This window comes from Cavia porcellus, unplaced genomic scaffold (genome assembly GCF_034190915.1).
Source record: "Cavia porcellus strain 051 isolate PalLab524CR breed Dunkin Hartley unplaced genomic scaffold, mCavPor4.1 scaffold_17, whole genome shotgun sequence".
In the NCBI taxonomy this organism is placed as follows: domain Eukaryota; kingdom Metazoa; phylum Chordata; class Mammalia; order Rodentia; family Caviidae; genus Cavia; species Cavia porcellus.
The window spans coordinates 20,691,847-20,718,828 of NW_026947500.1; the positions used below are offsets into that span (position 1 = coordinate 20,691,847).

At 49.3% G+C, this 26,982-nt stretch overlaps 1 protein-coding gene across 3 annotated transcripts; it reads left to right on the forward strand.

Moving 5' to 3' along the window:
- The first annotated feature begins 2,162 nt into the window (after positions 1 to 2,162).
- Positions 2,163 to 26,982, forward strand: Habp4 (hyaluronan binding protein 4). 3 transcript variants are annotated; one of them, XM_005002934.4, is made up of 8 exons: positions 2,163 to 2,649; positions 6,525 to 6,690; positions 12,237 to 12,404; positions 12,610 to 12,678; positions 13,283 to 13,366; positions 21,323 to 21,494; positions 24,787 to 24,972; positions 25,857 to 26,982. In XM_005002934.4, exons 1-8 carry the CDS (start codon positions 2,352 to 2,354, stop codon positions 25,911 to 25,913), a joined length of 1,200 nt encoding a protein of 399 aa, XP_005002991.1. In that variant the 5' UTR covers positions 2,163 to 2,351; the 3' UTR covers positions 25,914 to 26,982. The 3 variants fall into 3 exon arrangements, with proteins under 3 accessions (XP_005002991.1, XP_005002992.1, XP_063083438.1); XM_005002935.4 differs by having other exon boundaries at positions 6,528 to 6,690; XM_063227368.1 differs by lacking the exon at positions 25,857 to 26,982 and having other exon boundaries at positions 21,323 to 21,520; positions 24,787 to 24,919.

Sequence of the window (26,982 nt, forward strand, 5' to 3'; positions counted from 1 at the left end):
CAAACTCACAACCTTGCACTTGCCAGGCAGGTGTCTGTCCTGCTGAGCTATGTCCCTGGCCTGCATCTAATACTGAAGGAAAAGTCAAAGCTGGCCATGAGGCACTTAGCAAGATGCTCTAACAGGATGATTTGGGACACAGACACAACTAAGGGCAGCTTAAGCAAGAATGGCTTTTATCACCCAGTATAACACACCTGAGGTAGGAATGCAACTCAGCATCACAGAACTAGGACTTCTCTGTCATTACAGTCACAGCTGGCGACCACAAGACCAAGCATCGTGTTCTTCTCACAAAACATGAATCGAAACACTGAAATGAGGAAGAGCAGGGAGAATCCTTCCCCAGCCCGTGAGGAGCAAGAGCTTCCCCCGAATGCATCCCCTCTAGCCCGTTCTGCCAGGTTTGCACGCAGCCTCCTCCTCAGCAATTCCTGGCAAGGGAATGGAATGGCAGGAAGTGACATCAGATTAAGGTAGAAGCTGGAAGGGGTTCCACTCACTCTGGGTTCTTCAGCACCCGACCCCTAAGAAAACAGAAGAGTGGCTGTAGGACGAGCCAGGGTGCCTCCACATGGGCCAGGGCAAGATTTGCTGGAGAGGTCCCCTCTGAGCTTCAGGCCTCAAAAGAAAAACAGAAACAACCCAAACCCAACCCTCAGCACGCCCAAGCTTGAACTCATGGTCCTCATCAAAGTGGTTCCCCCTGCTGGTGCTCAGTCCTCCCATTCTTAGATCTGCAAACTAGAAAAACAAAGGAGTTTTCACACCCTCTTCCTTTCTCATCCCCTGCAGCCTTAGAGTTTACAGGGAAAAGATTTAATACCGGATTAATTTATAACGTTCACCCAAAAAGTCAAACACAGAAAAGTACGATAAATCTGCCCACAAACTGGAGATCTAAAGAATCCAGCTGAGGCCCTGGGTCCCTCTGCAGCATCCTGCACAAGGCCAGGTTAAGGCCTAGAGCCCTCGACAATGTCTCATGCAAGTCTGTATCAGGGATCAACACTGGGAAGGTCCAAAGGCCAGGGGTGAAAACTAGAAAGTCTGTAACTTCGAGGAGAGGGATCTGTGGTATAAGGCTGAGGGATCTGCACTGGAGCCAGGAGGTAACACTCAGGGTGAGGACCAGAGCTCCCCTAAAAAGAACCACAGCCATCCTCAGTGACAGTAACGACCTGAACTCCTCCAGCCTCCAAAAATAACAGCTGAATTCATCAGGAAAAACAGTATGACAAGCTTCTGCAGGAGAATCAACAGCACAACACCTCCTCTCCAGGTCTTCCATCCAGGCGCCCGGTTTTATGCTGCTGGCAACAATCCTCAGGTAGGCCTTCCACCTCCGAATCAGTTCAGCTGGATGTGACAAGTTGACCATTAACTAATCCACATCACCCACACAGATGACTCCAGTAGTCTGCTATGGGCTGACAACCACATCAGCCCTGGAATTTATTCATTGCTTTTGTCTGCATTGCCACCACTCCAATCCAACTCTCGATTATCCGCAACAACCTAGCACTTGGTCTTCCTACTTGCTTGCTGTATTTATTAACTGAACCCAGGGCCTTTGCACTGACCAACTACTGGTCTTAGTGCTTCCCCCTCCCAAGAGGGTTGCAGGTGCAGGCATGCAGCACCACGCCTAGCTCCCTGCATCCATTTCTGCCCCCCCCCACCTCACCCCATCTATTCATGCACAGTACAGCTAGAGTGAATGGCCTTTTCAAACGTTAATCTGCTTGTGCTTAAAGCCTGGGTGTCCCTGCTGCTGGAATAAGGGCGAAGGCGAGGCTCTCCTAAGCTCTCCGCATTCCAGTTATCCTGCTCCTGCGCGGACGGGCTGCGCCCCCTTCCCTCTAGGACCTTTTGGAGTCTTGCGAGTCATTCGGGTCCAGCTCCGTGAGCGAGCGCAGAACCCACAGGAACACACCGAGCGACGGGCTACTACTACACAGCCCCGGGACACAGCGCTCAAAGTACGGGCGGCCACCCGCCGCACACTGTACGCTCTCATCTCGTCACCGGGCACCACGCGCAGGCAGAGCCGGGAACACGCGACCGCAGCTCTCCGCGCCGGCTCCGCCCTGGCCCGCCCTCTCCGCGCGCCGTAGGGGCGGGGCACGAGGCCGCATGACGCAACAGCCGCCCGCCGTTGATTGGACATCACGGCACATCAGCCCGGAAAGGGGCGTGTTCGTGCGCCCCGATTGGCCGTGGTTTGGTGGGGGCGGAGCGGGCAGGCGCGGGCTGGGAGCTGCGGCGGCGGGCAGAATGGGTTCTCGCCGCTGTCTCCGCTAAGGCGCGCTCGCGTGGGTACCCGGCCGGCCCGCAGTGCCGCGCGGAGCATGAAGGGCGGCCCGGGCAGCGGCACCATGCAGGAAACCTTCGGCTGCGTCGTTGCCAATCGCTTTCACCAGCTACTGGACGACGAGTCGGACCCGTTCGACGTCCTGCGCGAGGCCGAGCGCAGGCGCCAGCTGCAGCTGCCGCGCAGGAAGCGCGACGAGGCGGGAGCCACGGCCCAGGGGCCCAAGGCGGGCGGCGCCGGCGGCCGCAAGGGGTCCCGCAAGGAGCGCAAGGGTCCCGTAGCCCCCGCGAGCCCTGGCGGGGCCCTGCCACCGCCGCCGCTCCAGTCACTGCAGGGTACGGAGGTCACCCTGTCTCGGCCGCACTTTCGGACCGTGGGGTGATCCCTTGGGGCTTCCACTCGGGTTCCGTAGGCTCTTCTGGAGTGCAGGATCCCGGAGTTGGGCAGAGTGGAGACAGGGGTCGCTGGTGCGAAGCCCGGGGTCGTGGATACCCACCCGGGGGAGCGTCTCTCCCCCGCCCCCACCCACGCGGGCTGCGGGTGGGGAGGCGATCGCGGACCCAGTGGAGGACGGAGAGGGGACGGCCTGTGCGTTCTGCCCCGCGCCCTCTCCCCCGCCCCACGCCTCAGCTCCAGGGCGGCGTGCGGTGCGGACGGGGCGCGCGGCTTGTGATGATTAGCTCCAGCGGCTGTGGGTTAGCGGGGAGGTCGGCGCGCAGTCTAGGGCCCGGGGTGGCAGGAAGGGATCCCCGTCTGGGACGCGCAGCGCGGCCGCTGCAGCCCGGGCCCGGCCCAGTGGCCGGTGTCCTGCAGTGGCTTGGTTCTGGCCTGATTAAAAACTGTGCGTTCCGAAACTCCGGAGAACGCCCCAGGGGTTTCCAGTAGGATTTGGACTTTAGATAATGTTTACCTTTATTTGTGAAAAGTTCAGAGACTTCACCTGAGGGTCAGAACATAAAAGATGTTGGAAATTACTTTTTTTTTTTTTTTTTTTAAGTTACCGGATATCCCAGTAGGTATATGACCCTGTTTAAGCAGTGGGCGATAATGTTGAATTATGTCGTTTTTCGCTTAAATGTAGATAAATACAGTGGGAAGTAAAGCATTGAGGTGGGCTAAACTTTGCCCTTCCACTTCTATTTTTGCCACCTCTCTCTCGCTCTCTCTCTTTTTTTTTTTTTTTTTCTGTTTTTGTACCGAGGATTGAACTCATGACCTCGAATTTGCCAGGCAGGCGCTTATGCCATAGAGCTAAAACCCCAGCCCCTGTTACTTACCCTTTAACAAATGAAAGCTGTATTTTAGCCTTTTTAAAAATGTTTTTGTTAAGAAAACTAAAAAAAACCTCAAAATATATGTTAACTGAAGACTCCCTAATTTTCTAGTGTAGACTGCATTTCTGTGCATAAATTTATATTCATAAATATGTAGTGCTGTTTCTTTTGCTAAACTGAAGTGATATAAACTGGACTGCAACCTACTTCTCTCTTCACATTTCAGTCTAGTACTCTTATAACGTTTCCTTCTATCAGTTGAATAGTCTTGGCAATCTATCTTTGGAGGTGTAAAAGATCTTCAGTTGACGTTTGTTGTTAGAATAGAAATTTTATTGTAGCTCCTTTTCAAGTACACACAGTTTCAGGAGCAAAGATCTCATTAATTCCCATCCATGTAGGTACTGTGCTAAATTTATCATGATGGGAGTTAGGGAACAACTTTAAAGGTTTTGTTAGCGCTAATTAGTGTGAAGGATTGTACTTGTCTACACTCAGAATCTTTAATTTCAATGTTGTGCTAATGTGTTAATTTCAATTTATTAACCCCCACAAAGTGGAAATGGCAAGATTTCTCCACGAACATGGAGGTTTTTAAATGTCCTAAACTTGTGTCTGTTACCCATAGAGCTTTGTGTGAGCCTTACCCAATAAATTCATTCTTGAATTACTAGACACTGTTTCAACTTTGCTTTTCTGGCCTTTCAGGATGAAGGTCTTTGAGCTAAAGCTCAACTTTTTTTTTTTTAGATAGGAAATCTTCCTGTAAATTTTGTTGTGTTTTGTCTCCTCTGTGGGCTCGGTGTGGGCAACATGGTCAGGCCGTGGGTGCCAGCCTTTTATTGGAAAGGACTGGGAATCTGCAGCTTGCGCTGCTGCTGGGAGCTGCTGACCCAGCACGGCATGAGCCAGGTTCAGTTGCAGCCTTGATCTTTTAGAACTGAATGTTGGGGGGGGGTGCCATTCAATGATTACCTTTGTTTTGTGGGATTTTGGGAGGGACCCTGAAGTATTTGCTGGGTGTTTATGATTGACCTAAATTAGTAGCCAATTGTATGTACCACTTTTCAGTTTATATTCAGAAACTTTGGAAGTGACTTTGCTACAAAGTGCAGAGTGTCATATTTTAGGTTTTGAATGATGAATTTCAAATTTGATAGTTAAAAAAGTGAGGCTACAAAAAAGGCGAGGCAAGTTATTCCATAGTGGAATGGAGATAGTGAAAGTGTTTTAAAACTTGCAGATATGAAATCTGATGCTGTTCTAAAACAGCTCTCCACACTGAGAAAAGCATTGAAAAGCATTACTAATTCTGACAAATGTCCTGGCCACAGATGTTGTGGCCTGATAATAATCTTGTACTTATTAGGTAGTTAATTTTCAAAATCGCATTTTTCCACTTTATATTTCACAAACCTCCTTCCCATTTTGGCCCTCTGGTCAGTAAAAGCATAGGGCTCTGTATATGATGACCTAATCCTGTGCCCTAACCATGTCACAAGCCTGGATTGTGACCTCACTTTAGGATGGGTGCATATTGGACTTAAATATTTCTGGGTTATAGGATACTGAAGAGCATGGCAAGTTGATCTCAGGTCTGTTGTCCAAGTTTTGATTTCGTACTAAAGGAGATACTTCGTGTTAAAGATAATAAATTGTTAGTGATGCATATCCACTTTAAAATAAGGCCAGTTAATATTTATTTATACTCAAGACTATAAAGTGCAAATAAAAAGTATTAAATGGGCAAAGCATGGTGGTGCATGCCTGTAATCCCAGCACTTGGGAGGCAGAGGCAGGAGGATTACTGTGAGTTCAGGGCCAGCATGGGCTACATAAGCAAGTTCAAGGACAGTCTTTACTACTTAGCAAGACCTTGTCTCAAAAGAACAAAAATATATGTAAAGTAAAAATATATTAAAAGTCATATGTATATGTCAAAGAGGAATCCAATAATTAGAAACATACCCATTAACATGAACAAATTTAATATTTTTTAGCCATACTGCCAATATGAAGAATTTATACCAAGAAACACTGAAGCAAGCAGGGAATAGGGTGCATGCCTGTAATCCCAGCACTCTGGCAGGCTGAGGCAAGAGGCTTTCAAAGTTAAGCCCCACCTGGGCAAATTAGCTTAGAGTCTGTCTCAGAATAAAAAAGCAGGCTGGGCTGTAGCTCAGTGCAAAGGACATGGGTTCCATTACATTTTTAGGAGATGATTTGAGAAGTGATCAAGTTCTCCACAGCATACCTAGTGTTAAGCATAGGTTTAAAATTTAAAGCATCAAAACTAGAAGGGGAAAAAAAAAACCCTAGATGGGAACAGCAAAAGGGAAAAGGAGAGAGGCAGAGACACGGGTATGGCCGGCACCTTGCTCTTGACGCTGCGGGTACAAAGTCTCAGTGTGTGATTGATAGCGATGAGGCTGGAGTATTGATCAGCCCTCGAGTTTGGGCTCCTTCTGAAGTGTGACACCAAGTACATAGATCTCATCAAAGAGCAAGAAAACCTTTTTAAAATAAAGATGTGCACGACAAAACATTATAGAATGAAAACTTCAGTAGCCAGTGCGTAACCGTAGGCCTATGTGTGCGTGAAAATATGGTCTGAAATGCAGGGAATTTCTCCTTTAATTTTCTGAAGAGGATATATAACCATATTTGGTAAAGCCACCTCTATGGAAAGTAATTTATTTATCGAAATGTATACATGGCTGTTACAGCTACGTCAAAATTTCTGTATTGTATGTTTTAAAATCTTAGTGTACTTTCTAGAACATTGAGGAAAGAGGGACGCAATAGCAAAGACTCTTGGTGATTGTATCCGAAACTTTTTGTTCTGACATTTTCCTCGACTTCGCAAGTTTTCCAGTGACCTAGGAGAGTGAAACGTAGGAGTACCTGTGTCCAGCTCTCTGTTTTGTTTCTGCCAGCAGGCCAGGGACGCACTCCTAGAAGAGGGGAGCTACAAGGATGGAACGACAGCCGGGGGCCAGACGTGACACTGGACAGAACAGAGCGGCGATCCTACCGGGAATATCGACCCTACGAGACCGAACGGCAGGTGGACTTCACAGCTGAGAAGTACACAGATGGGGGGTAGGTACCTGCCATCCTTGGAGGGTGGGGTCCCTGAGGATTTGCAGGAAGTGGCCCTTTGGACCTGTTCAGAACGCAGGCCTGGGAATGGTGGCAAATCACATTACTTAGGTGACATAGGAAGTACCTTTATTACCTCATAGTTAACCTTTTTTTTTTTTGGTACCAGGAATTGAACTCAGGACCTTGTGCTTGCCAGGCAGGTGCTTGTGCCACTGAGCTAGATCCCCAGCCCTCATAGTTAACCTTATGTCCTGGTTCAGGAAATGATTCAAAACAAATTGAGGCAGGAGTGCAGCTCCGGGTTAGGATGCTTACAGGGCCAGTGAGAAGCCCTGGGTTCCAGCCCCAGCACTGCATAGCGTACAAAATGGTACCTGTGACAAGCTCTCATAAAAAAGTTGCATGAGCGTGGTTAAAATTTCTTTGAAGTTTTAGACAGGGAGTTATTTTTGGGCTAAGGATATAGTTTTGATTTTACTAATTCAAGACCCTGTCATTTGAGAGTGAGGCCTACAAATGTCCCTCTGTCCCTAAATACTTACAAAAACATGGTATAGTGAATAGTCAAACTCATGAGCACTGATACAATGCCATGATCTAATTCTCTAAATTATATAACCCACATGTTTGCTTACCTTGCACCACTTGTCCTGGTGGTACCCTTTCAGCAAAACAAAAACTACTTCTGGTTCAGGGTGCAATCCGGAAATGTGTGTTACGCCGCGCTGTCTTTAATCTGGAGAAGCTCCTCGGTCTTCTTTTTTCTTTATGCCTTAACATTTGTAGAGTGTGAGCCAGGTATGCTTTGTGCTCTTGGTACCCATCCTTTCCTGTATTGGTGACACCGAGGACGTTTTTCACACTGCAGAAAGAGCCTGTCTGCCTGCTTCCTTGCAGGAAGGAGCCTGCAAGCTTTCTACCCAGAGCTGCAGCCTCCTGGAATGAGGCTCTGTGGTTGGGCAGGAGCACCGCGAAAGCAGCATGTCATGTTAGACGTATGTCAGGAACCTGTTCTTGTTTTTGTTCGTTTTTTGTTTTGTGTTTTGAGGCAGGGTCTCACTAGGTAGTTGAGGCTGGCCTTGAACTCACTGTGCTACCCAGACAGGCCTGGAACATTCCACAGTACTGCCTCAGCCTCCCGAGTGCTGAGATTACAGGTGCACATCACCATGCCCAGTCTGGGAATTCTTACTTTCAAGGAAATTTGAATTTTTAAATAAACCCTGTGGTATTGGAAGTTATTTTCTTTGGTTTCTTATCAAATACTCTGTTAATAAAAGTTCATAAGATGTTTAAACAAATAGTCATTATAGACAATTTTGCAAATGTGTAACTAATCTTTTAAAACTTACTTGTTTGCGTTTTGTTTTGTATTGTTTTTTGGCACCAGGGATATGACTGTCAACCTCACACTTACCAGGCAGGCACTTGAGCCACTGAGCCAAATCTCCAGCCCTGTTTTGTTTGTTTATAAACAGGGTCTTGTCGCCTAGTCCAGGCTAGCCTCAGACTCACTGTAAAACTGCCAGACTTTCTAAAAATATTTATTTAGAGACAGGTCTCACCATGTAGTCCGTCCTGGCCTCAAATTCTTGAGGCAGTCTGGACTTCAGGCAGGTGCCAATGCACCGAGTGAAATGCCCATCTTGCCATCTGATTATTATTATTATTACTATTGTTATTATTTTGTCTTTTTCCTTTTTATTGGTACCAGGGATCAAACTCACGACTGCCTGCTTGCAAGGCAGGCGCTTTATGCCGCCGAGCTAAATCCCCAGCCCCCATCTGATTATTCTTAATGCTAAGACCTGTTTTCTTCCATTTGTTTTTTAATGTGTTGATCTACTTTGACCAGATGATAACATACATTAAGTTTTTATATTCTTTCTTTGATGTGGCGTAAAGCTTTCCCACGTCATTAACAATGCTTGGTCTGCATTTTTAACGGCTCCATTACCGTCTTTCCTTTGGATGTGTCGTAATGTAACTGCTCCCTTAGTGCTGGGCCTTTGCTCAGCTCCCAGTTTTTCTGTTTTGTTAGTAATACGTGGTGAACTGTGGAGAGTCCTCAGAACACTAGGATTTTCAGTCCCTTTCGAGTCAGCTCTTCTCCTTCTGGGCATCTTCCCAGAAGTATTAAAAACATCATACCACAGCCATATATGTGCACACATGTTCATAGCAGCACAGTTTATAGTAGATCCTAGAAACAACCCAGATGCCCACCAGCTGAGGAAAGGATAAAACATATGTAGTCTTTTCATATGAAGGAAAGTACTCAGGCTTAAGAAGGATAAGCTGGAGACTCTATAGGTAAATGGGTGCAACTCGAAACCATACGCCTAAGTGAAATAAATCAGACACACGTGTAAACGTTGTATTCCTCCCTAGTGTGAGATGCTGAAAGAGTAAGATCCCAAATACACAATCGATATTGTAAAATGAGAAGAAATTTCAAAGGAAAGAGAAACTAGGATGGGAGAATGGAGAAAAAAAGGAAGGGAAAAGCAAATATATATATATGATAGTTATGCTATTAATTTCTCTTAGTTTCTTGAAAAGACAGATTTATGCTTACGTTGTTTGGTCAATTAAATGCCCATATCGTGTACTCTGAGTAACTAATTAAAGGTAACAATACACAATGTATTAACCATTGTTACCTTCTTACTGTCTTGTTTTAAAATTTTTTTCACTTTAAAAAAAATAATAGTAATACTTGGTGAGCAGCTTTTGATGCCTGATGGCGTCTCCTAGATGGAGTCGTTGCAGTGGAACCAGTTAGAATCATACAGCCGCGCTTCCAGGCAGACGTCTGTACCCAACCCCAAGCCTCCAGGCCGTGGTACAGGGTTGGAGGGGGCAGGAAGCTGAGACGTGGAGATTCGTCACTGCTATGGTCCTGTCCTTTGCTTTTATCACTATCTTTCAGTACTTTTCTCAGTGCATTTTCTCCAGGCTTGCATGTAATCTGTCGAAGTTCAGTTTTTGCTGAGTTGATTGAAAAATGATAGGGCCTTAAATCTCCTTGGTGCAGATTTGTTGAGCAGAATTATAGATCTTTGGTCAGCTTGAAAGATTATATAAACCCAGCCTTCAGTTTGTACACACAGATAGTGCACGGACACAGAGGGTCAGTGGTTTGAACTCTGGACGCGGCCAGCTGACCCTGACTGTCCCCCACCCACACAGGATGCGTTTTCCTTTCGAAGCAGAAGGAACCCACTTGTGCTGGGCTGAACTCCCAGTGTCTGAGCCGCAGACGCCAGCTGCACTGCACGGGCCGTGTTGGACCTGCAACTCTTGTCAGCGCAGTGGGAATTTTTCCTTAGGCTCCAGGTGGCCTGAAATGAACTCTCAGACCATGGAATATTATGAAATTAGTCTGGGTTCATTTTGGCTGTTACTTTCTATACTTCTGTGCTGGTCATTTGAAGTCAGAAACAGTTATAAGGAATTGCTTGCTCAGATGTTTTAACTCCCCCCCTCCAAATAGAGAAAGAAGTCTGGCATTGTATATGTACCATACCTTTACCATTTTAATCACTCTGAGTGTCCCATTCTGTGGCACTAAGCACATTCCTGCTGTCCTACAGCCATCTCCACCACGCACTCCAAAACTTTTATCTTCCCAGATTGCAACTGGACCGATTAGACACTAACTTCTCATCCACCTCTGTGAGCTCTGGCCTCTACCTGTTGAATAGGCGCTCATGACTCCCCGTCAGCTTTTCCATGTAACGTGCTTAGCTGTGAACGTATGCTGGGACAGCCCTCTAGTGCTAGTATTTGAGCTGCTAATGCCACTTGATTTCTTGATGCCATGACAGCTATTAAATAAGTAGTTTATTGTTACTTGAAATGTTTTTAAATTCCCCAACAGTTTTTATTGGGTTTTTTTGTTTGTTTTTTGGGGACAGGGTCTCTCTATGCAGTTCAGGTTGGCCTTGAGCTCACTTTGTAGCCCAGGCTGATCTCGAACTCAAAAATGATCCTCATGCCTCAGCCTCCTGAGTGCTGGGATTACAGGCATGAGCCACCATGCCCGGCTGCCCCAACAGTTTTTAAAATTATCTTATTAAACTAGGATTAGTTAAAGGGGAGTTAGGTGGTCTAAGCTGAAGATACTTTGTGATCATACTGTAGCAGAAAATGCAGCCCCAGCCAGTATACTTCAGTTCCTCTGTTGACAGTTCTGGTTACAATTCTTGTTACTTTTGTTTGTTAGAAAAGGCTGGTCACTGTGGTGCATAGCTGGTCACTGTGATGCACACTGTATAAACCAGTCCCCAACTGACAAGCCATTCTGCCTCTGTATTTCCTGCTTGCTTACCCCACGTAGGCCTTAAACCACCAGAGATCACAGCCTGGTATTCTATGAGTGATCCTAGTCAGTGCCCATCATCATAAATAAGTCTGCTTCCAAATCCAAATGTATAAATAAAATAAACCAGAATTGAAATGATGAGAGCGCTGTGGTTCTCGCCCCAGGAGCTGAGTCAGGTGAAACAGAGGCGTGATCTCAGGAAGAACTATGCTGCCCAGAGGCAGGGCTGGAGAGGGCCATGATCATGCTCGGGTGGGGCCCTGGATGGACGGGACAAGGGGCGGGTAGTGGCTTGGCTCCTCCCTTGTTTCATGGATTGGGGACCACAGAAGGAACTGGGGGAGGAGGTCAGCGTTGGTCGTGTATTTTCTAGGCCCAGAGCTGACCAAGTGAGGGTCTCCAGGAAGGAACTAGGTTTGTGGGCCACAGTCAGAGACTAGAGGAGAGACAAGGCCAAGCCGATGAGTAGAGAGGAGAGAAACAGTGAGGGGGAGAGCAGGTGTAAGGATCGAGAGAATCAATCCAGAAAGTTCCGTGGGGGGCCAGACAGGAGGAGCCCCCTCCCTGCATGTGACTCTGAGAGTCCGCCTGGAGACCCAGGAACGCTGCGTCTTGTACCACATTTGAGTACTGCCTGTTTTCAGAAGACATTTTTTAAGAACAGATGGGGGAAAAAGCATCCCTAAAGGTCAGAGGAAACTGGGTGGCCGACAGCAAGCAGTGATGTAAAGGGGGCAGGTGCCAGAAAGGCAGAAGTTGGTGTTAGCAGAGGTCTTCCTTGCCCGGGGGCCCTCGAGTCTGGGGGTAGAAGTGTCAGGTTGCAGCAGGTTAACATTTTCAGTCCAGAGATACCCGGAGAGTGTGTGTTTGGGAGAGAAAGATTTGGGGAGGGGTCCCAGGCCGAAGTTTAACCTTGCACCCACTATGTGAAGCATGCCCAGTTAGCAACTTCAGTTTGCACAGGCGTGAGCCTTGTTCATAGTCTCTCTGGTTAACAGCCACACTTCACAAGGGGGAACCCAGGTCCACGCCAGTCTAAGACCTGAGCTCTTCCCCGCCCTATTCTGCTCCAGTTTCTTTGGTGTTCAGGCTACCGCCACCACCCTTGCTGGGGTCCTAGGGCTGCAGTGACTCTGTCCTTCTAGGCCTTTTCCCCTCAGAAAGGCTTTGGACCTTTCACCCAGCTGAGCACTTTTCTTTGTACCTCCCTCCCTAGGCCGGTGGACAGGTTTGATCGAGACGGAGCACCCAGAGGCCGTGGGGGCCCCAGAGGGGGCCTGCGGGGCCGAGGCCGAGGCATTGGCGGGCCCGGGAACAGAGCTTTCGACACGTTTGACCCGAGAGGGAAACGAGATTTTGAAAGATACAGTGGGAATGATAAATTGTAAGTGTCTCTGTAAATACTGTTTTTGCTCTAAGAGTTTGGTCATAGGTGATCGGAATCTGTCCCTCTGTTAACACTGGTTTAACTCCGCCTTAGTATACTGGTGCTGTGGGGGGGCGCGGTCCTGGGGAAGATTTCGGGACTTTTCTGATCTGGAGATGGAAGGGCAGTTTCCAGTTTAAGGCACTGTTTGTTCTTCCTCCAGAGCATTCAGACCTGAGGACAGCATGGGTGGGTGTGGAGCTCGCACCTGGGGGTCAGGAAAAGACTCGAGGTAAGCACAGGTGGACCCCCGAGAGCCTGTGAGTGGAAGTTTCTGAATTTTAGGTTCTTGAAAATGATGTCTCTATATTATACTCTGCTTGGTATGTCCTGGGGAAGTCCTTGGACTGAACCAGGAGGTGACTAAACAGAGATTTGGTGTGTCACATTCAGATTTGAAACTGCTTTTTTTTTTGTCTTTTTCATTTTTATCAGTACCAGGGATCGAACTCACGACCGCCAGCTTGCAAGGCAGGCACTTATGCCGCTGAGCTAAATTCCCAACCCTGAAACTGCTTTTTAACACTGATGGTTTGAGAATATTTGTGGCTCCTTTTACTCTTTGGAATCCCCAGGATAATAAAAGTTTTGAATATTTCTGATGATCTTTTAGTCTGTTCTTAAGTTTAGATCATTCATGAAAATTTTATTCAGGCACTTTTAGCATTTGGGGAAATTACTTATATGGACAAACAACTCAGACTGTTTCTTGCATTTTGGAGTGGCTGCCTGTCCATGCATGCAGTTTCTGGGGAGTACACTCCCAAGGAAAGGATGGGGGTGCTTTAGAACGCGGTGTAAATGCTGTGACCCAAGAGCATCTTACTGTTTTCCAGCAACCTGGAGCTGAGCGGCCTGATGGAAGAGAGCTCAGCGATGGAGGTGGCCCAGGGCACCCTGGAGGAGGACTCTCCAGCCAGGTGGGGGTCACACGCACCTTGCCCTGGGGCGCTGGGTCTGTTCCTTGCTTCTGAACACCTAGCCCTCTGTCTGTCACGGAGGGCTGTCTTGTTAATGTACGAGTGACTCATGAGGAAAGTAAGCTCAGGAAATCTAAGGAGTGATTTTAAGGGTAATGGCTTCAATCCAGATGTGCTGTCTCGGACTTCAGTCTTCCGTCAGCAGCTACTCACCGCCTTCCCTGTGGCTGGCCTGCCTTGTGCCCCAGGCTCTCCCAGCCCGCCCTCCCTCCCTTCCTCCCTTCCTTTATCCAGGTATCGGTATGGGTCAGGGCCACTTCTCCCTGCTGCACCCCATCTGTCCTCTGCCCTTGGGACTTCGGTCACACCTGCTCACAGATCCCACCTAGGCGACACCTCCTTTGTGCCACACACTGAACACCAGTGTCCTACAAAGAGCCCTCAGTACCCTCGGTGTCTCCATTTTGTGGATGCGTCTTCTCCATCCCTCATCCTTCATTCTACCAGCACAGCTCTGCCCCCGAGGCACGAGCTGTCTGCCAGGAGCTGCACAGCGCTGCTGCTGGCTTCCTGGAAGTCCACCCTGCTGACAGCTCCTCCGAGCAGCTCCTTCCTGCACTGGCCTGGCCTTCTGATCAGCATTTTAAATGCACTCAGACTCTGGTGTTAAATCTCCTCTTCCGGCCACACGTTCCCCCAGCTTCCCCGTCCTGGCTGTGTCTGTTCCTCTGCTGTTTCCTCCTTGGTCTCTGCTGGCCCAGCCCCTGCCCTCGATGTCCTCCCTCCATAGCACTGCATACCGAGTCTGACAGGTGCTGTGCTGAGTCTCCTGCGACTGTGCAGAAGCACTCGCTTTCATTGAGTTATTCTTTTTTTTTTAATTGGTACTGGGAACCGAACTCACAACCACCTGCTTGGAAGGCAGCTGCTTATGCCGCTGAGCTAAGTCCCCAGCCCCACTGAGTTGTGCTTAACCTCTCGCAATGGCTCCCGGGTCAGAACACTGCTGGGTTTCCATCTGCCTCCCGGGGCAGCTGTGCACTTATCCCTGCATGTCTGGTCTTTTCAGTACCCTAGCTCTTCAGCGCTCTGCCTCTGTCTTCTCTCTGGAGTCTTCATGGGATCTCGTGCACCCTGTGATTTAAGTGGTCACGGACCTACTGCTTCTCGGGCCCATCCTTCCTGGGGGCCCAGGTCTGTGTGTTCATCTCCCTGCTGGACACTGCCCACGGCATCCAAATCCTGGTGGTGCTCACCCTGTTCAGGGTTGAGCTGATCATTTCCCCAGGCACCTCCAGGACCGTTAGGTAGAGCAGCGTTGCTGCCCAGCGCACCGCACAAATGGGAAGTCTGGGAGGCATCAGGGAACTGGCCTCCTCATGACCTGCTCCCTCCTTGATGTCCACTCTATCCTGCTCTCTGTCCATCCTCTCCACTAACTGGCTATGGTCATCAGACGGTTTCCCCCTGCAGGTCTCCCTGGGTTTACCTTCTGTTCCCCAGTGAGCCTCTCACCGGTGTTCTGGTTGACCCCTGCGGCCTCCTGTAAGGCCCTCGCAGGACCTTCGGGTTGGTCCGTTTGCCTTCTTGGGGTTTGTGTGTGGCCCCTTTTCATGTTTGAAAGGATGCCTGTGTCCTGCCCTTGCCCTCCTGCCTCACCTGGCCTCCCAAGTGCTGCATCCCGTTTCTCTGTCCACCTCCCGCCATCCTCTTCTCCATCATCTGCAGGATTCCTGCCCATCCTTCATCCGCCAGAGGCAGGGGATCTGGCAGCTGAGAGTCCAGATCTGAGCTGAGGTGCAGGGTGTGTTCCAACCGTGTCCCTTCCTCATTCAAGTGAGTTACTTATATCACTTCTTCAGGGTTCCGTTTTCCATCTGTAGAGGGGGAACCACACAGCAGCAATGTCAGAAGGTGTTGGAAGGACTAAGAGATGCGGGTGCCTGGCCTGGCATCAGTGCTGTGTGAACATCTGCTCTTCCTGTGACATCCTGCAGGAGTACAAATGCCACAGTGATGGACAGTTGTGAAAGCTGTTAATTTCCAATTTAGAGGAACTCAGAAACATGTCTAGAGAAGTAGTATTTGCCGTTAATGAGAATATTCAGGAAGTGTAGTTAACTAAGGAAATAGGGTCATGGGTACCTGAATGTTGGAAACAGCTTAACCAGACGTCTAGAGAAAGACTTTCTGTTCTTTTTGAACCAATAAACATTGGTACCCATTCAGAAGATAAAGGTAGAATAGTAGAGAGCAAATGCTAGCATCATTCCGATCCATGAAGTTGTGGAGGTACTGTGGCATCCCTTATCCTGGGTAATCTCCTGTGGTCCTCTGGAAAGGCACAGTGCCCCGTGAGGTGCTGGCATCTTGGTCTGCAGTGTGCGTCCGCACCTCTCTCTGCGGGCAGCGGTGGGAAGGGTGTCCTTTATAACCTGCAGGTGCTGTGGGAGTGGTGGCCGGGGGCGGTGAACCTGCTTGATTCCTGGGCAGTTCAGGAAGAGGGACAGGTTAGACTACTCTCCTGTGGCTGCCCAGTGGGCGCTGACTGCTACCATGGACTGTGGGCTGGTCCTCCTGTAGATGAAGGCGCTGTAGCTTGGCTGTGGCCGCTGCCCTGCACGCACAGGGGGTCTTCAGTGAGTGACTCATTGTTATGGTTGGTTTCCATGGTATTTGCTTAAACAGTGAAGGTTTCCATGTGCTGTATTTTTTGCTATGTGGGGTTAACAAGACCCTCCAGTCATGTATCTGGGTGCTGGAGGATGAGGTCTGGAGCCCGAGTTCTCTGATTGTGTAGACAGTTCCCATAAACCTGTGGTCTCTGGGTGCCTGGCTCCCTACCTTGACCTCTGCCTCTCCCTCCCTGCATCTCAAGGCTCTGGCTGGGTAGTAATGACTCGATTTGAAACGTGGCCACTCTGTTATTTGTTAACCCTAAAATCTTTTTAAAATGGAGTTGTCATTTCACGGGATTAATCATCCTGAGATAATTATAATTAATACACAGCATCTTGTGTCATCTGCCCCATGGTAAGCAAACCAGAAATGTTCACTATTACTATCCCATTCATTTATAAATAAATCATACAATGATTAAGGCAATTTGATTTATTCTATAATTTCACCCATTGAGAAACAATATAACCATCAAATTTGCATGTATAAACTAGGTAGATTGGCATATAGCATTACTCACATTGTCACAGATTTGACTACCTTATCTCTGTGAGCAACTTTAATAAAGATTGTTTTCCTTGAGGCTGGGGATGTGACTCCATCCCAGCACCAAAACAGAAACCCACAAACCTCTTTCCCCAGGCTTTTGATAATAAACCAAGGTTGACTGATTTGATAATAAACTGAGGACTTAACCAACACTCCAGAGGGCAGTGCATTTAGCACAGGAGTTGCGTAGCTGTGATGGCTGTTAGAGCCACACCACACTGCCACCCCGCTTCCTGGAGCAGAGGAGGCGCCACGGCCTGTGGAACATTCAGGCTTTGCCAGACCCAGCAATACAGCCAGCTTTGGTGCCAATTAAGAGGCCGTGGACCGTGTGTCAGAGTCGCCATGGTATACTTTGGGTAGTACCTTCTGCTTGGTGGGGAATAAGGTTAAGGAGTGTCTCAGTTACTTTTTTGCTCATTGCTGAGACAAGGTGCCCATTTCCCAAATTAAGGGAGGAAAGGTTTATTTAGCTGATGGTTGTAGAGCTTTCAGTCTGTCATCTGCTGGCTCCAAGGCTGGGTGGCGCAGGGCAGAGGGGAATAAGAACCACAGCCATGCACTCCTGGGTCCCTCTGTCTCCGTCATCGTCCAGCCGGGGCAGCTTGTTCCCCAGGTGTGTGTGGTTAGGGCGGCTCTGGGTCCCCAGGGAGAAGCCAGCACACAGCAGCCCAGTTTCTGGCAGCAGTGCTTGATGTTGGGTCCCGTACAGCCTCGTCATCTTTGTCCGTGTCAGCCTCTGGCCACATCTCCACTCAGAGTGGTTGGGGTTGCCCTCCAGGGACGGCTTGGCCATCAAGGAAGCCAACGCAGAGCTGTCCCAGTGCCCAGCCATTGTGATCGGCCACATGTTAGCTGTCCAGTCAGAGGTGCCGTCAGTCAAGGGCAGCAGAGCGGAGACACAGCCACTCAGCCTTCTTACCCAGGACTCCTCTCCGGAGTTTGCAGGAGTTCTCACACTTTGCCTCGTTCTGTTGCGTTCTTTCCTCCTTTCCAGGGCCTCCAGGCCTTTGGTCACGAAGGCTCCACTCCTGCCATATGGCTACAGCTGCTCCATGGATTGCTCATAGTAGGCACGGTCACACGCAGCACCCAAGCCCCACTTCCGGACATGCCTCACAGGAGCAGTGACAGCCGCCTGCCCTGTGTGCTCAGCAGTGACCTAAATATGACTTCTGGGCCTCGTGCATGTGAGACACACTGGCAGCGGAGTCATCTCATCGCCTGCTCAGAAGGGAGTCACCTTTCAGTGGAGTCCTCTTGGATTCTAAGCTTTAGTTTTTGAGATGCTTTGTGGAATTTCCTGTAGTTCTGTTTTCTGTCTAGAGAAGAGCTCAAAGCACTTCTGCATAACAATGACTCAAGATTTTCTCTGCCCGGATGTTTCCTGGGAGGTGTGCAGGGACACATCCCAGCATCAGCCATGCCATGGATACAGTTTTGGCGTCCAGTATCAGCCCAGCACAGCTGACCATGATGAACCTGATTGACATAAAGTTTGATGTTGTTTTTCTTGTTCTTAGGGAGGTCAGAGGGAGTCCTGATGGGAGCTTGGCCAGTCTCCTGTGATGAGTGTTCAGCAAAGGCTTAAATAAAAGACAACTAGTATGATCTGTGGGGAATCCAGGAAGGTCAGAACTCTCTTGGAGCTAGGACAAAGACTTGGTGGATGTTCCTTATTAATCAGGTCCTTAACAATTCAGGAGGATGCAGGAAGCACAGGACACATTTGCAGCAAAAGCCTGTGAAAATGAGCATGACCTTGAGAAGTTAGAACAAAGACATTCAAAGCCCTTGTAATTAAGAGAACTGTCTGATCTCTTAGGTTGGCAGTTATTGCTCTGGAATCAGGAGCGAGAGCCTGTGACCTCGGCCGCCTCAGCTGTGGTGTTACCTTCGTCAGAGCACTGTGGTCAGCAGTTTAACCCGGTCCCAGCAGAGCCCACTAAGGGCTGAATAGCAAAGCCCTGAATGCTGACCAACCTGCAGAGAAGTGCTTGACTGCAGGTGCTCTTCCCAGTCATTGGTGAGACTCGCAGAATTCTTTATATTCCTAGAGCTCTGTGTGGTGGTGCACACCCGTGATCTCAGTACTTGGGAGGCTGAGGTTGGAGGTGCAATCTGGGCTCCATAGTGAGTTCAAGGCCAGCCTGAACTAATAGCAAGACCCTGTCTCACGTCAATCAGTAAGTGTTCATATTCAACTGGAGTGATGTCACTGGGTTTCTGGTCAGATGGGCTTGGTCGTGCTGATTTCTTTTACATATTTCTTGGAAGTTTCTTGGTTTTGTTCTCATCCTTGCCAGTGTCTCCTCTCTCGAGCCCACATCTTGCGTCTTGGGCTTCCTTTTCGTTCTCTTCGTCTGTCTCCTATTGGCTGACATCCTGCTGTCTTTCCTTCTCCTAGTAGGGTGTGGTGGGATGGCCTGTGAATGCCGTTGGAGACTTGACTCTGTTCTCTACTGGCTGGTCCTCGGAGGTGGAGAGGGCTGTGGTGGGTGTGTACGGGGAGGGTCCCAGCAGAAGCCCCCATGTTCTGCTCTTCACTCTTGGACTCTGTCACCACCATCACTTCCTCTGCCACTGGAAAGGCAGGTAAAATCTCACACCAGGTCACAGACTTCCATGCCAGCCGGAAGAGCCTCCATGAGTGCTTCCGCACTAGATGTGGTGGTGGTTCTTGAGTTATTTATGGGGTAAACCTTGTCACGCCGGTACCCCCAACCAGCACAGAGTGTGCACCTCAGAGTTGGTGATGATGAGGTCACCGGTCAGCCGGTCACCGCTGTCCAGTTTGGAAATTCCTGTTGAGCCCTGTGGTGTGTCCTGCCCACGGCATCAGAACCATTAGAGGTCAGCTCCCTTCAGGGAAGCTCCCTTACTGGTACAGAGGGTGCTGGTAATAAGAGACACAAGTGGGGCAGCCTGAAAGGCAGTAGCCTCCCCTGCCACCTCGAGCCTCCTCGGGCTTTGTGCTGCGAAAGAGCCATCAGTAAGGGAGAGAGGGGGAGCGAGACCTCAAGGTGGGCTGGGATCAGATCCCAACTGTCTGCAGGACTGGGCCTTCGTGATGGCTGACTTGAGGATCTGCATGTTAATAGTAGTAGTTTTGGGCCAGGCGTGGTAAGTGTACACCTGTAATCTCAGCACTCTCGAGGCTGAGGCAGGAGGATTGCTGCAGGTTTGAGGCCAGCCTGGGTTACAAAGTGAGCTCAAGGCCAACTGGAACTGCATAGGGAGTCCCTGTCTCAAACAGACCAAAAAACCCCCAAAAATAGTAGTAGTGTTTTCCTAATTTCTTAACAGAAATGCGGTAAACAAGTCCTGGGGTTATAAGGCAGGCACCACTACATTTAGCGCTTTTTTTTTTTTTTTTTTTTGGCCTTTTTCCTTTTTATCGGTACCAGGGATCGAACTCACAACTGCTTGGTTACAAGGCAGGCGCTTATGCTACTGAGCTAAATCCCCAGCTCCCATTTAGCTCCTGGTAATAAGATGTTACCACTGTCCCATTCCATCACATTCACACTGTGTGTCACCCTCACCACCATCACTTCCAGAACTTTTTCCTCATCCAGTCAGAAGCTATGAACTGCGTCTCCTGTTGGCCTCCCTTGGTATTAATGAATTTGCTTCATGCAGTGAATCTTCAGTATTCAGCTTGTTTCATTTGGTGAAAAGTGTCAGATTTATTTGTATTATACGGTGTTAATGTTTCTTTTCTCTTGCGGTTTTTCAGTGGGGGCCTTTGATTGTAAGATACGTATAATATTTACAGTCTTGATCCTTCTCTAATTGCGGCTCAGTGGCATCTAGATGGCTCGTTGGCCTTTTGGCTGAGACCACATGCAGTGGTGTCCAGTCCATCTCCAGTATGCACAGCCGTCAGCACCATCCACTTCCAGAACCTTCCTTCATCCCAGAAGGGAGCCTCGTGCCCACTGAGTGTTTGGTCCGAGCTTCTTGTCTCTGTGAATTTGCGCCTGTGAATACTGTATAAAAATGGAACCCACACAGAGACGAGGCTTAGCTCGCCCTGGCTGCCCTGTGCACTCAGCATCCCGCTGTCAGCTTCGCTTATGGCGCACTGTGCACCAGTGCTTCCTTTCTTTTTATTGCCAGGTGGCATTTTAAAAATATCCTTTGTGGGACTGGGGATTTAGCTCAGTGGCATAAGCGCCTGCCTTATAAGCAGGCAGTCGTGAGTTCGATCCCTGGTACCGATAAAAAGGAAAAAGACCAAAAAAAAAAAAAAAAAATATCCTTTGTGTGTCCCCTCACAGACATGAGGGCACGCAGGTGTCAGGAGTGATGTTACTGTCAGGATTCACCTGTGGGCTTTGGTGTGGATGAGCTTTCATTTCTCTTGGGAATGTATCCAACCATGGAATTGGCAGTCATATGTAAACTCTGTGTTTAACATTTTTAAGAGCCTTCAGGCTGTTTCCTGAAGTGGCCAAATTACTTTCTGTGAAGTGCACATGGCATCGGGGGGTGACTTCCAATTTCTTCCTTGGCTGCTCTGAACAGAGACAGGAAGTATCTTCAGTTGGCAGCGATGGCATGAGAGTGAAAATAAAATACCGAAGCCTGTGACTCAGGGCTTTTCTCACCTTACATCCAAGGTGCAGTCCCACACAGGTGTGTTAAACTAAGGGCATCATTTTTTCCTTGCGAGACATTTCAGTCCCATTGAAAGTTATGTGTTATGACTATGTCTCCTTGTAGAGTTTCTGAGTTGGAGGTAGAAGAGGAAACTCAAGTTTATGAGATGACCTTGGACGAATGGAAAAATCTTCAAGAACAGACCAGACCAAAACCTGAATTTAACATCCGGAAACCAGAGTCTACAGTTCCTTCCAAAGCAGTGGTGATTCATAAGTCAAAATACAGAGAAGATGTAAGCATTGCATTTTGTATGTAGAGGTAATCCTGCATTTGTACCTCAGTGGGAATGAAAATGACTTTTCCTATCATTTTAAAAGATGGAACATTAGTAATCGGTATTCTTGTTTCTGTTTAAGAATAATCAGAGGGTGAAAAAGAATTGAAACTTAATATGTCTACACTGCAGTACGTAGCTGGTAGAGTGGCAGCACGTTTTCTGCCCAGCCTGGACCTGCATGGAGACGTGCAGTACTGTGTTCCTTATATGTGCGTTTTCTGTCTGTGGAGTGAGAGGGGTGCACAGAGTGATTTCTGGACAGGGCCATCTCAGAGGACGACTTTAATTAGATCACCCTTAGCTCTCCTTCTGGTTGGGCGCAGCTGATCATCTCACCCTGCAGTGGGAAATCCAAAACCTGCGATGCTTTTCTTGTGATGTCGCGTCCCTCTGCCTAAATGCAGGGGGACTGCAGAGGAGTCCTGGGCTGCTGGAAGCGGGGTCTGATGATACCCAAGCAGCCAAGCCGGGAGGGCCGCTTAGGGAGTAGTGTTGCATTCAGCTCTTTATCAAACTCCACAAGTTTTAAAGGGGGATATTTAGGAAAAACATCTGCCACCCTAAATTGATGAGACCAGGAGTCATTAATCACCTTCTTTCTAAGTTCCTGAACTTAAGGGTACCATGAAGCATCCTACTACAGAATTTAAAAATTTGTATCATTTGATCCCAGTTTGACAATAGTTATTAGTAACTCCTTGTTATTAGGTATTAGTTATTATTAGGTGGAGGCTTCCAAGATTGTGTAGATTTATCTGTATTCCTGTGTTAGTAGACGTCTGTGACAATGTGCCCAAGGTAATCAACTTACAAGGAGGAGAGGCTTGTGTTTGTTCACAGTTCCAGAGGTGTCAGTCCATGGTCGCTTGCCCCACTGCTTTGGGCCTGTAGCAAGTCAGAACATCAGGGTGGAACTGTGTGGTGGAGGAAGCTGCTCACACAGAGATTCAGACAGAGGCCGGGTCCCTGTCCCCCTCAAGGACAAGCCTTAGCTTAGTGACCTGACTCCTTCCCACTGGGCCTCACCAACTAAAGGTTCTCCCATTTCCCATTAGTAACACAGGCTGGGGATGAAGCCTTTAACCCACACACTGCTGGGGGGCATTTACAGTCCAGACCCTGAGAGTTCCCTCTCCTACATCAGTCAGTTATATTCTTGGAATGTATACTTTCTATATGCCATCATTGATGGCACAGTATCCCCTCTGTCCTGCTCGGTCAGTCCAAAGTCTAGGGCCTTACTGATAAGCCCTGAGGTGTTCTACCCGAGATGGCTTTTACTGACAGCAGGCCAAGCCTGGCCCTCCAGGACCTCTGTGTGGCGTCTGGCAAGCTCACGTCAGGTCAGCCTGGCTGGGTGTCCACTGTCTTGGCTCTTTTTTTGTCCTGAGCTCTGTTTGTCCAAGCTGTGCCATCGGGGTGAGAGACATGCAGCGGGTGTGTCAGGTGAAAATCAAAGTCTCTGCCCTGTTCCCCGCTGTCGCCCTTCCTGGCTTCAGAGCTGCATGGGGCACGCTGGGAGCAGCCAGGCTAGCAGAGTCCTTGGGTCTGATCTCGGGGAATCACTCTTTGGTCCTTGCTGATCTTAGGGCACTGCAGATTCTAGCCAGGAATTGCTCAGCAAGCAATAAAAGCCACACCAGGGGGTTGCCAGTTTACTGTGTGCTGGGCACCCTGAGACACAGCTGCTGGAGTCAGTACCTCCTGTTTGCACAGAGGTCTGCTGTCTGCAAAGATCAAGTCTAAAACAGCTCTGTAAAACACGCTCTGTGGCCATAGCCATAGAGCTGGGAAGGGGACCCAGGCCGGAGACTGCAGGCCTCCTCACCCTCCGCCTTGGGGTCCCTGTTAAGGGAGGGCCCTGCACCTCACCACTGCCTCGGCACTTCTGCATGCTGGTAAGAGCGTTTACTATCGCCTCTGTTTTTTTTAACTTCTCACCAGTGTTTGGCCCTCCTGAAAAAATTCCTTGGCTCTTTAAGCCTCAGGGAATTTTATTTTAATCTGAAGTTTCGAAACCTCTAATGAACATAGGGGAAATGATTCCATTTCCTGAGCAGCTTGTCAGAATGTTTAACTTCACAGCATTTTGGAGATTCCCACCCAAGGGCAATGTAGTGCTATGTTTTGTTTTCTGAGCATTTAGATTTTACTCAGGGAGTTTGTTTTTTTAATCTATGATTATGAATTGGAGGTGGTTTGGAGGTGGTTTATTACATTTTTCTTTTAACAAAAGATACAATTTATTTGATGCTCTAAAATATAAAGAATTTGAACTGAAGCAGTTCTTTTAAAAGCAGCAAGGTTTTTGACCTGATGTGGTGGCCCATGCTTGTGATCCCAGCACTTGGGAGGCTGAGGCAGGAGGATCACTGCAAGTTTGAGGCCATCCTAAGCTGCATAGTGAGACCCTGTTTCAAAAAACAACAAAAAGGCAAAACAAATTTAAAAAATAGCAAACCCTGGTAACCTGCTGTTGCTTTACAAGATTTCCACACATTTTCTTTCTTCTTAATATTTCAGAAACCCATTTAATTTTGTTTGTTTAGTTCTGGTACCAGGAGTCGAACCTGGGACCTTTTGCTTTCCAGGCAGGCACTGTGCCAATGAGCTGTATCCCTGGGTAAGATTTCCACACATTTTGAGTCAGAAATTTTTTTCTTTGGCATGAGGAACTGAACTCAGAACCTCACCCTTGCCAGGCAGGTGATGTGTTGTTGAGCTGACCCCCAGCCCCTGAAACAGAGGTGCATACTGAGAGTCAAGCAGGTCTTAATGTATTTGTACATCAGCACCTTAGTTGAGCTTCTCCAGGTTCTCTCTCTGGGAGGTGGCATTTCCTTATGGATCAAATAAGACAAAGTAGGCAGAAACTTTTTAAATCTTGGGAGAGTATATTGGGACATCTGCATTAATTGCTGTTGTGTGGAATCTTACATCTTTTTTGGCAGCAGGTACTGGGGAGCAAACTCATGACCTTGCACTTAGCAGGCAGGCACTTGTGCCACTGAGCTAAATCCCCAGTCCGAATCTTGCATCTTAACTCACTATCCCGAAGGATGTGGGCTCCTTTGGAGCAGCAGTAAATGCCGTGACGTTTGGCTGGAGATCTGTGTGGGGACCATGTGACTCCTGCCCCACATCAGCAGGGCCCCTCATCTGGGGCCGCCCGAGTCTTGGGGCGGTGGCTTGGTGCCAGGAACGCTGCCCCACTCGGGGCGTCTGACCCAGGGTCCCTGTGTTTCAGATAGTGAAGGATGACAGTGAGGAAGATGCCCACGTTTTCCGGAAAGCTGCCAACGACATCACTTCCCAGCTGGAGATCAACTTCGGGAACCTCCCTCGTCCCGGACGTGGGGGCCGAGGGGGTATTCGGGGCGCCCGGGGGCGGCCCCGCAGGGTGGACAACTACGGCCCCAGAGCAGAAGTGGTGGTGAGTGGTCAGTTCCCCGCTGCCCTGGGTGCTGGTGGAAGGCAGTGAGGGACCCGGTGCTTAGAGTGGCCCCAGCTGCACCCAAAGTGAGCCAGGAGGTGGGGCCCAGAGTGGTGATGTCCCCAGCTTGAGACAGAACCAGGCTGCCTGCTCCCTCTTCCCTGTCCGAGTTCTTCACCCACCTGCACGGCCCTGCCAAGCTCCCTGCCCTGCAGCTCCCTGAACCCGGCCTTCTAGGCTGTGAAAGACGCATCCCTTGCTTCGTGGCGGTGTCTCCTGGCTGGCGTGTCCCTGGGCAGCTTCTGTTGTCCCCAGCACACTGGCCGTGACTGCCTTTTGCCATGGGTCTCCCAGTGCCCACCCGGCAGTCTTCCTCCCATGGCAGTCACATCCCAAAAGCTCGGTGAGCACGGAAGAGCCCTGGTTCACTGCAGTCCAGCCTGGCAACCTTCTCTGCTTCTGTGCCTGGGAAGGTTCCCTTTGCCACCGGGTTCCCCCACACCAGGGGTAGCCTGAAAAAAATGCCTGTCTTTGGTTTTCATTAAGCAAGGGCAAAAACTCAGCTTCTTTCCTGAATATACCTGAGGTCCAGTGTTTAAAAACAAAAAGGAGCCATTCTGGGACCAGAAAAGCCATTCAGACCTGTGAAACAGCAGACCTCAGTGTAGGGCCCAGCCCTCCCCTCCAGGCCAGGTCCCTAGGCCTGTCCCCAGTCCCCCTCCCAGTGCCCACGATGGGTCCCTGGGCCTTGGGCCTGCCCTGCTGCATCTTGGCCTTCTCTCACCACGGCCCCCCTCAGCCCTCAGGGTCTGTGCCAGGTCCCCTCCTCTGGCACCCTAGGAGCGGGTTCCTGGCAGTCAGTTACAAACCTTTCTCTTCTTTAGACGCAGGACATTGCCCCCAACCCTGACGACCCTGAAGACTTCCCTGCTCTGGCATGAATGGGGCCCCCCAGAAGTTCCCCACCTACGCGGAGACCCTGAGAGCAATAGATGTCGCTTCCCCGTGTCACCTGAAGTTGGCTGCCCTCTTTCTTGGTCTGAGGGTGTGGGGCGCAGAGGCTCCTCACCCACCGCCCCCTTGAGGGGTTTCTGTCAGGCACTTTCCAAGCAGGCAGAACCGCTTTCTTAAGGATTTCCAAAGGAAGTCCAGGAATGACATTAAAAGTATATATAGAGAGACTGTATGAGGCCTCCACCAAAGCCTGGAGAGTAGCAGCTGTAAAATAGCATCTCTGGAGACCACTTAGTAAGCTGTATAGTTCCTAGACACTGGACAGAGCCCGCCCCGTATCCCAGGAAATAAGACTTGTAACTGCTAGTTCACAGCAGCCGCAGCCTAGTGCAGTGTTCACTGTAAATGCCCTGCCATCCGAAATTCCCAGTTCGCATTTCCATTCAGCCACTAACTCCAAGCAGCCATTGTACAGCTAAGGTCACCACTGTGTGACAAAGAAATAGAAAAAGTACTGATTTTTAATGGTGATATAAACTACCTCGTGGTTTGTATGTGTGTGAACACACTCGGTCTATATAGTACATGTGTACGTGCATAATTAGCATTTGTTGGTTTTTAGGACAGGTATGAAGTGTATGATTTTTAAAATCGAGGTGTTTAACCTACCAGATGAGAGATTTCCCAGCCAGGTTTAGCAGTGTGCCCCTTAGAACCAGAGGGTGAGCCCCTGCCTGGCAGACGAGCTGCCCCACCTCCTCCCCTCCACTGGGCCCAGCTGTCCCCGCCCAGAGCCTGCAGGTGCTGGACAGGACAGGCAGCAGGGACTCGGCAGCGGCGATGGATGACAAGGGCATGGGCTGTGCCCTGTCGGGCCTGGACACCGCTGGAGTCAGGCTCTGCTGTCTGAGAGAGCTCAGCTGGAGCCCATGTGCAAACAGGCGGGGGTTCCCTCCACACCGCATAGCAATCTTAGTCCCCTCGGCCATGCTGAGCCACAGTGGAGGGTCAGGTGGCAGTGGCTGTGGTGTTCCTTATTAAAGGACTATCCGAGTA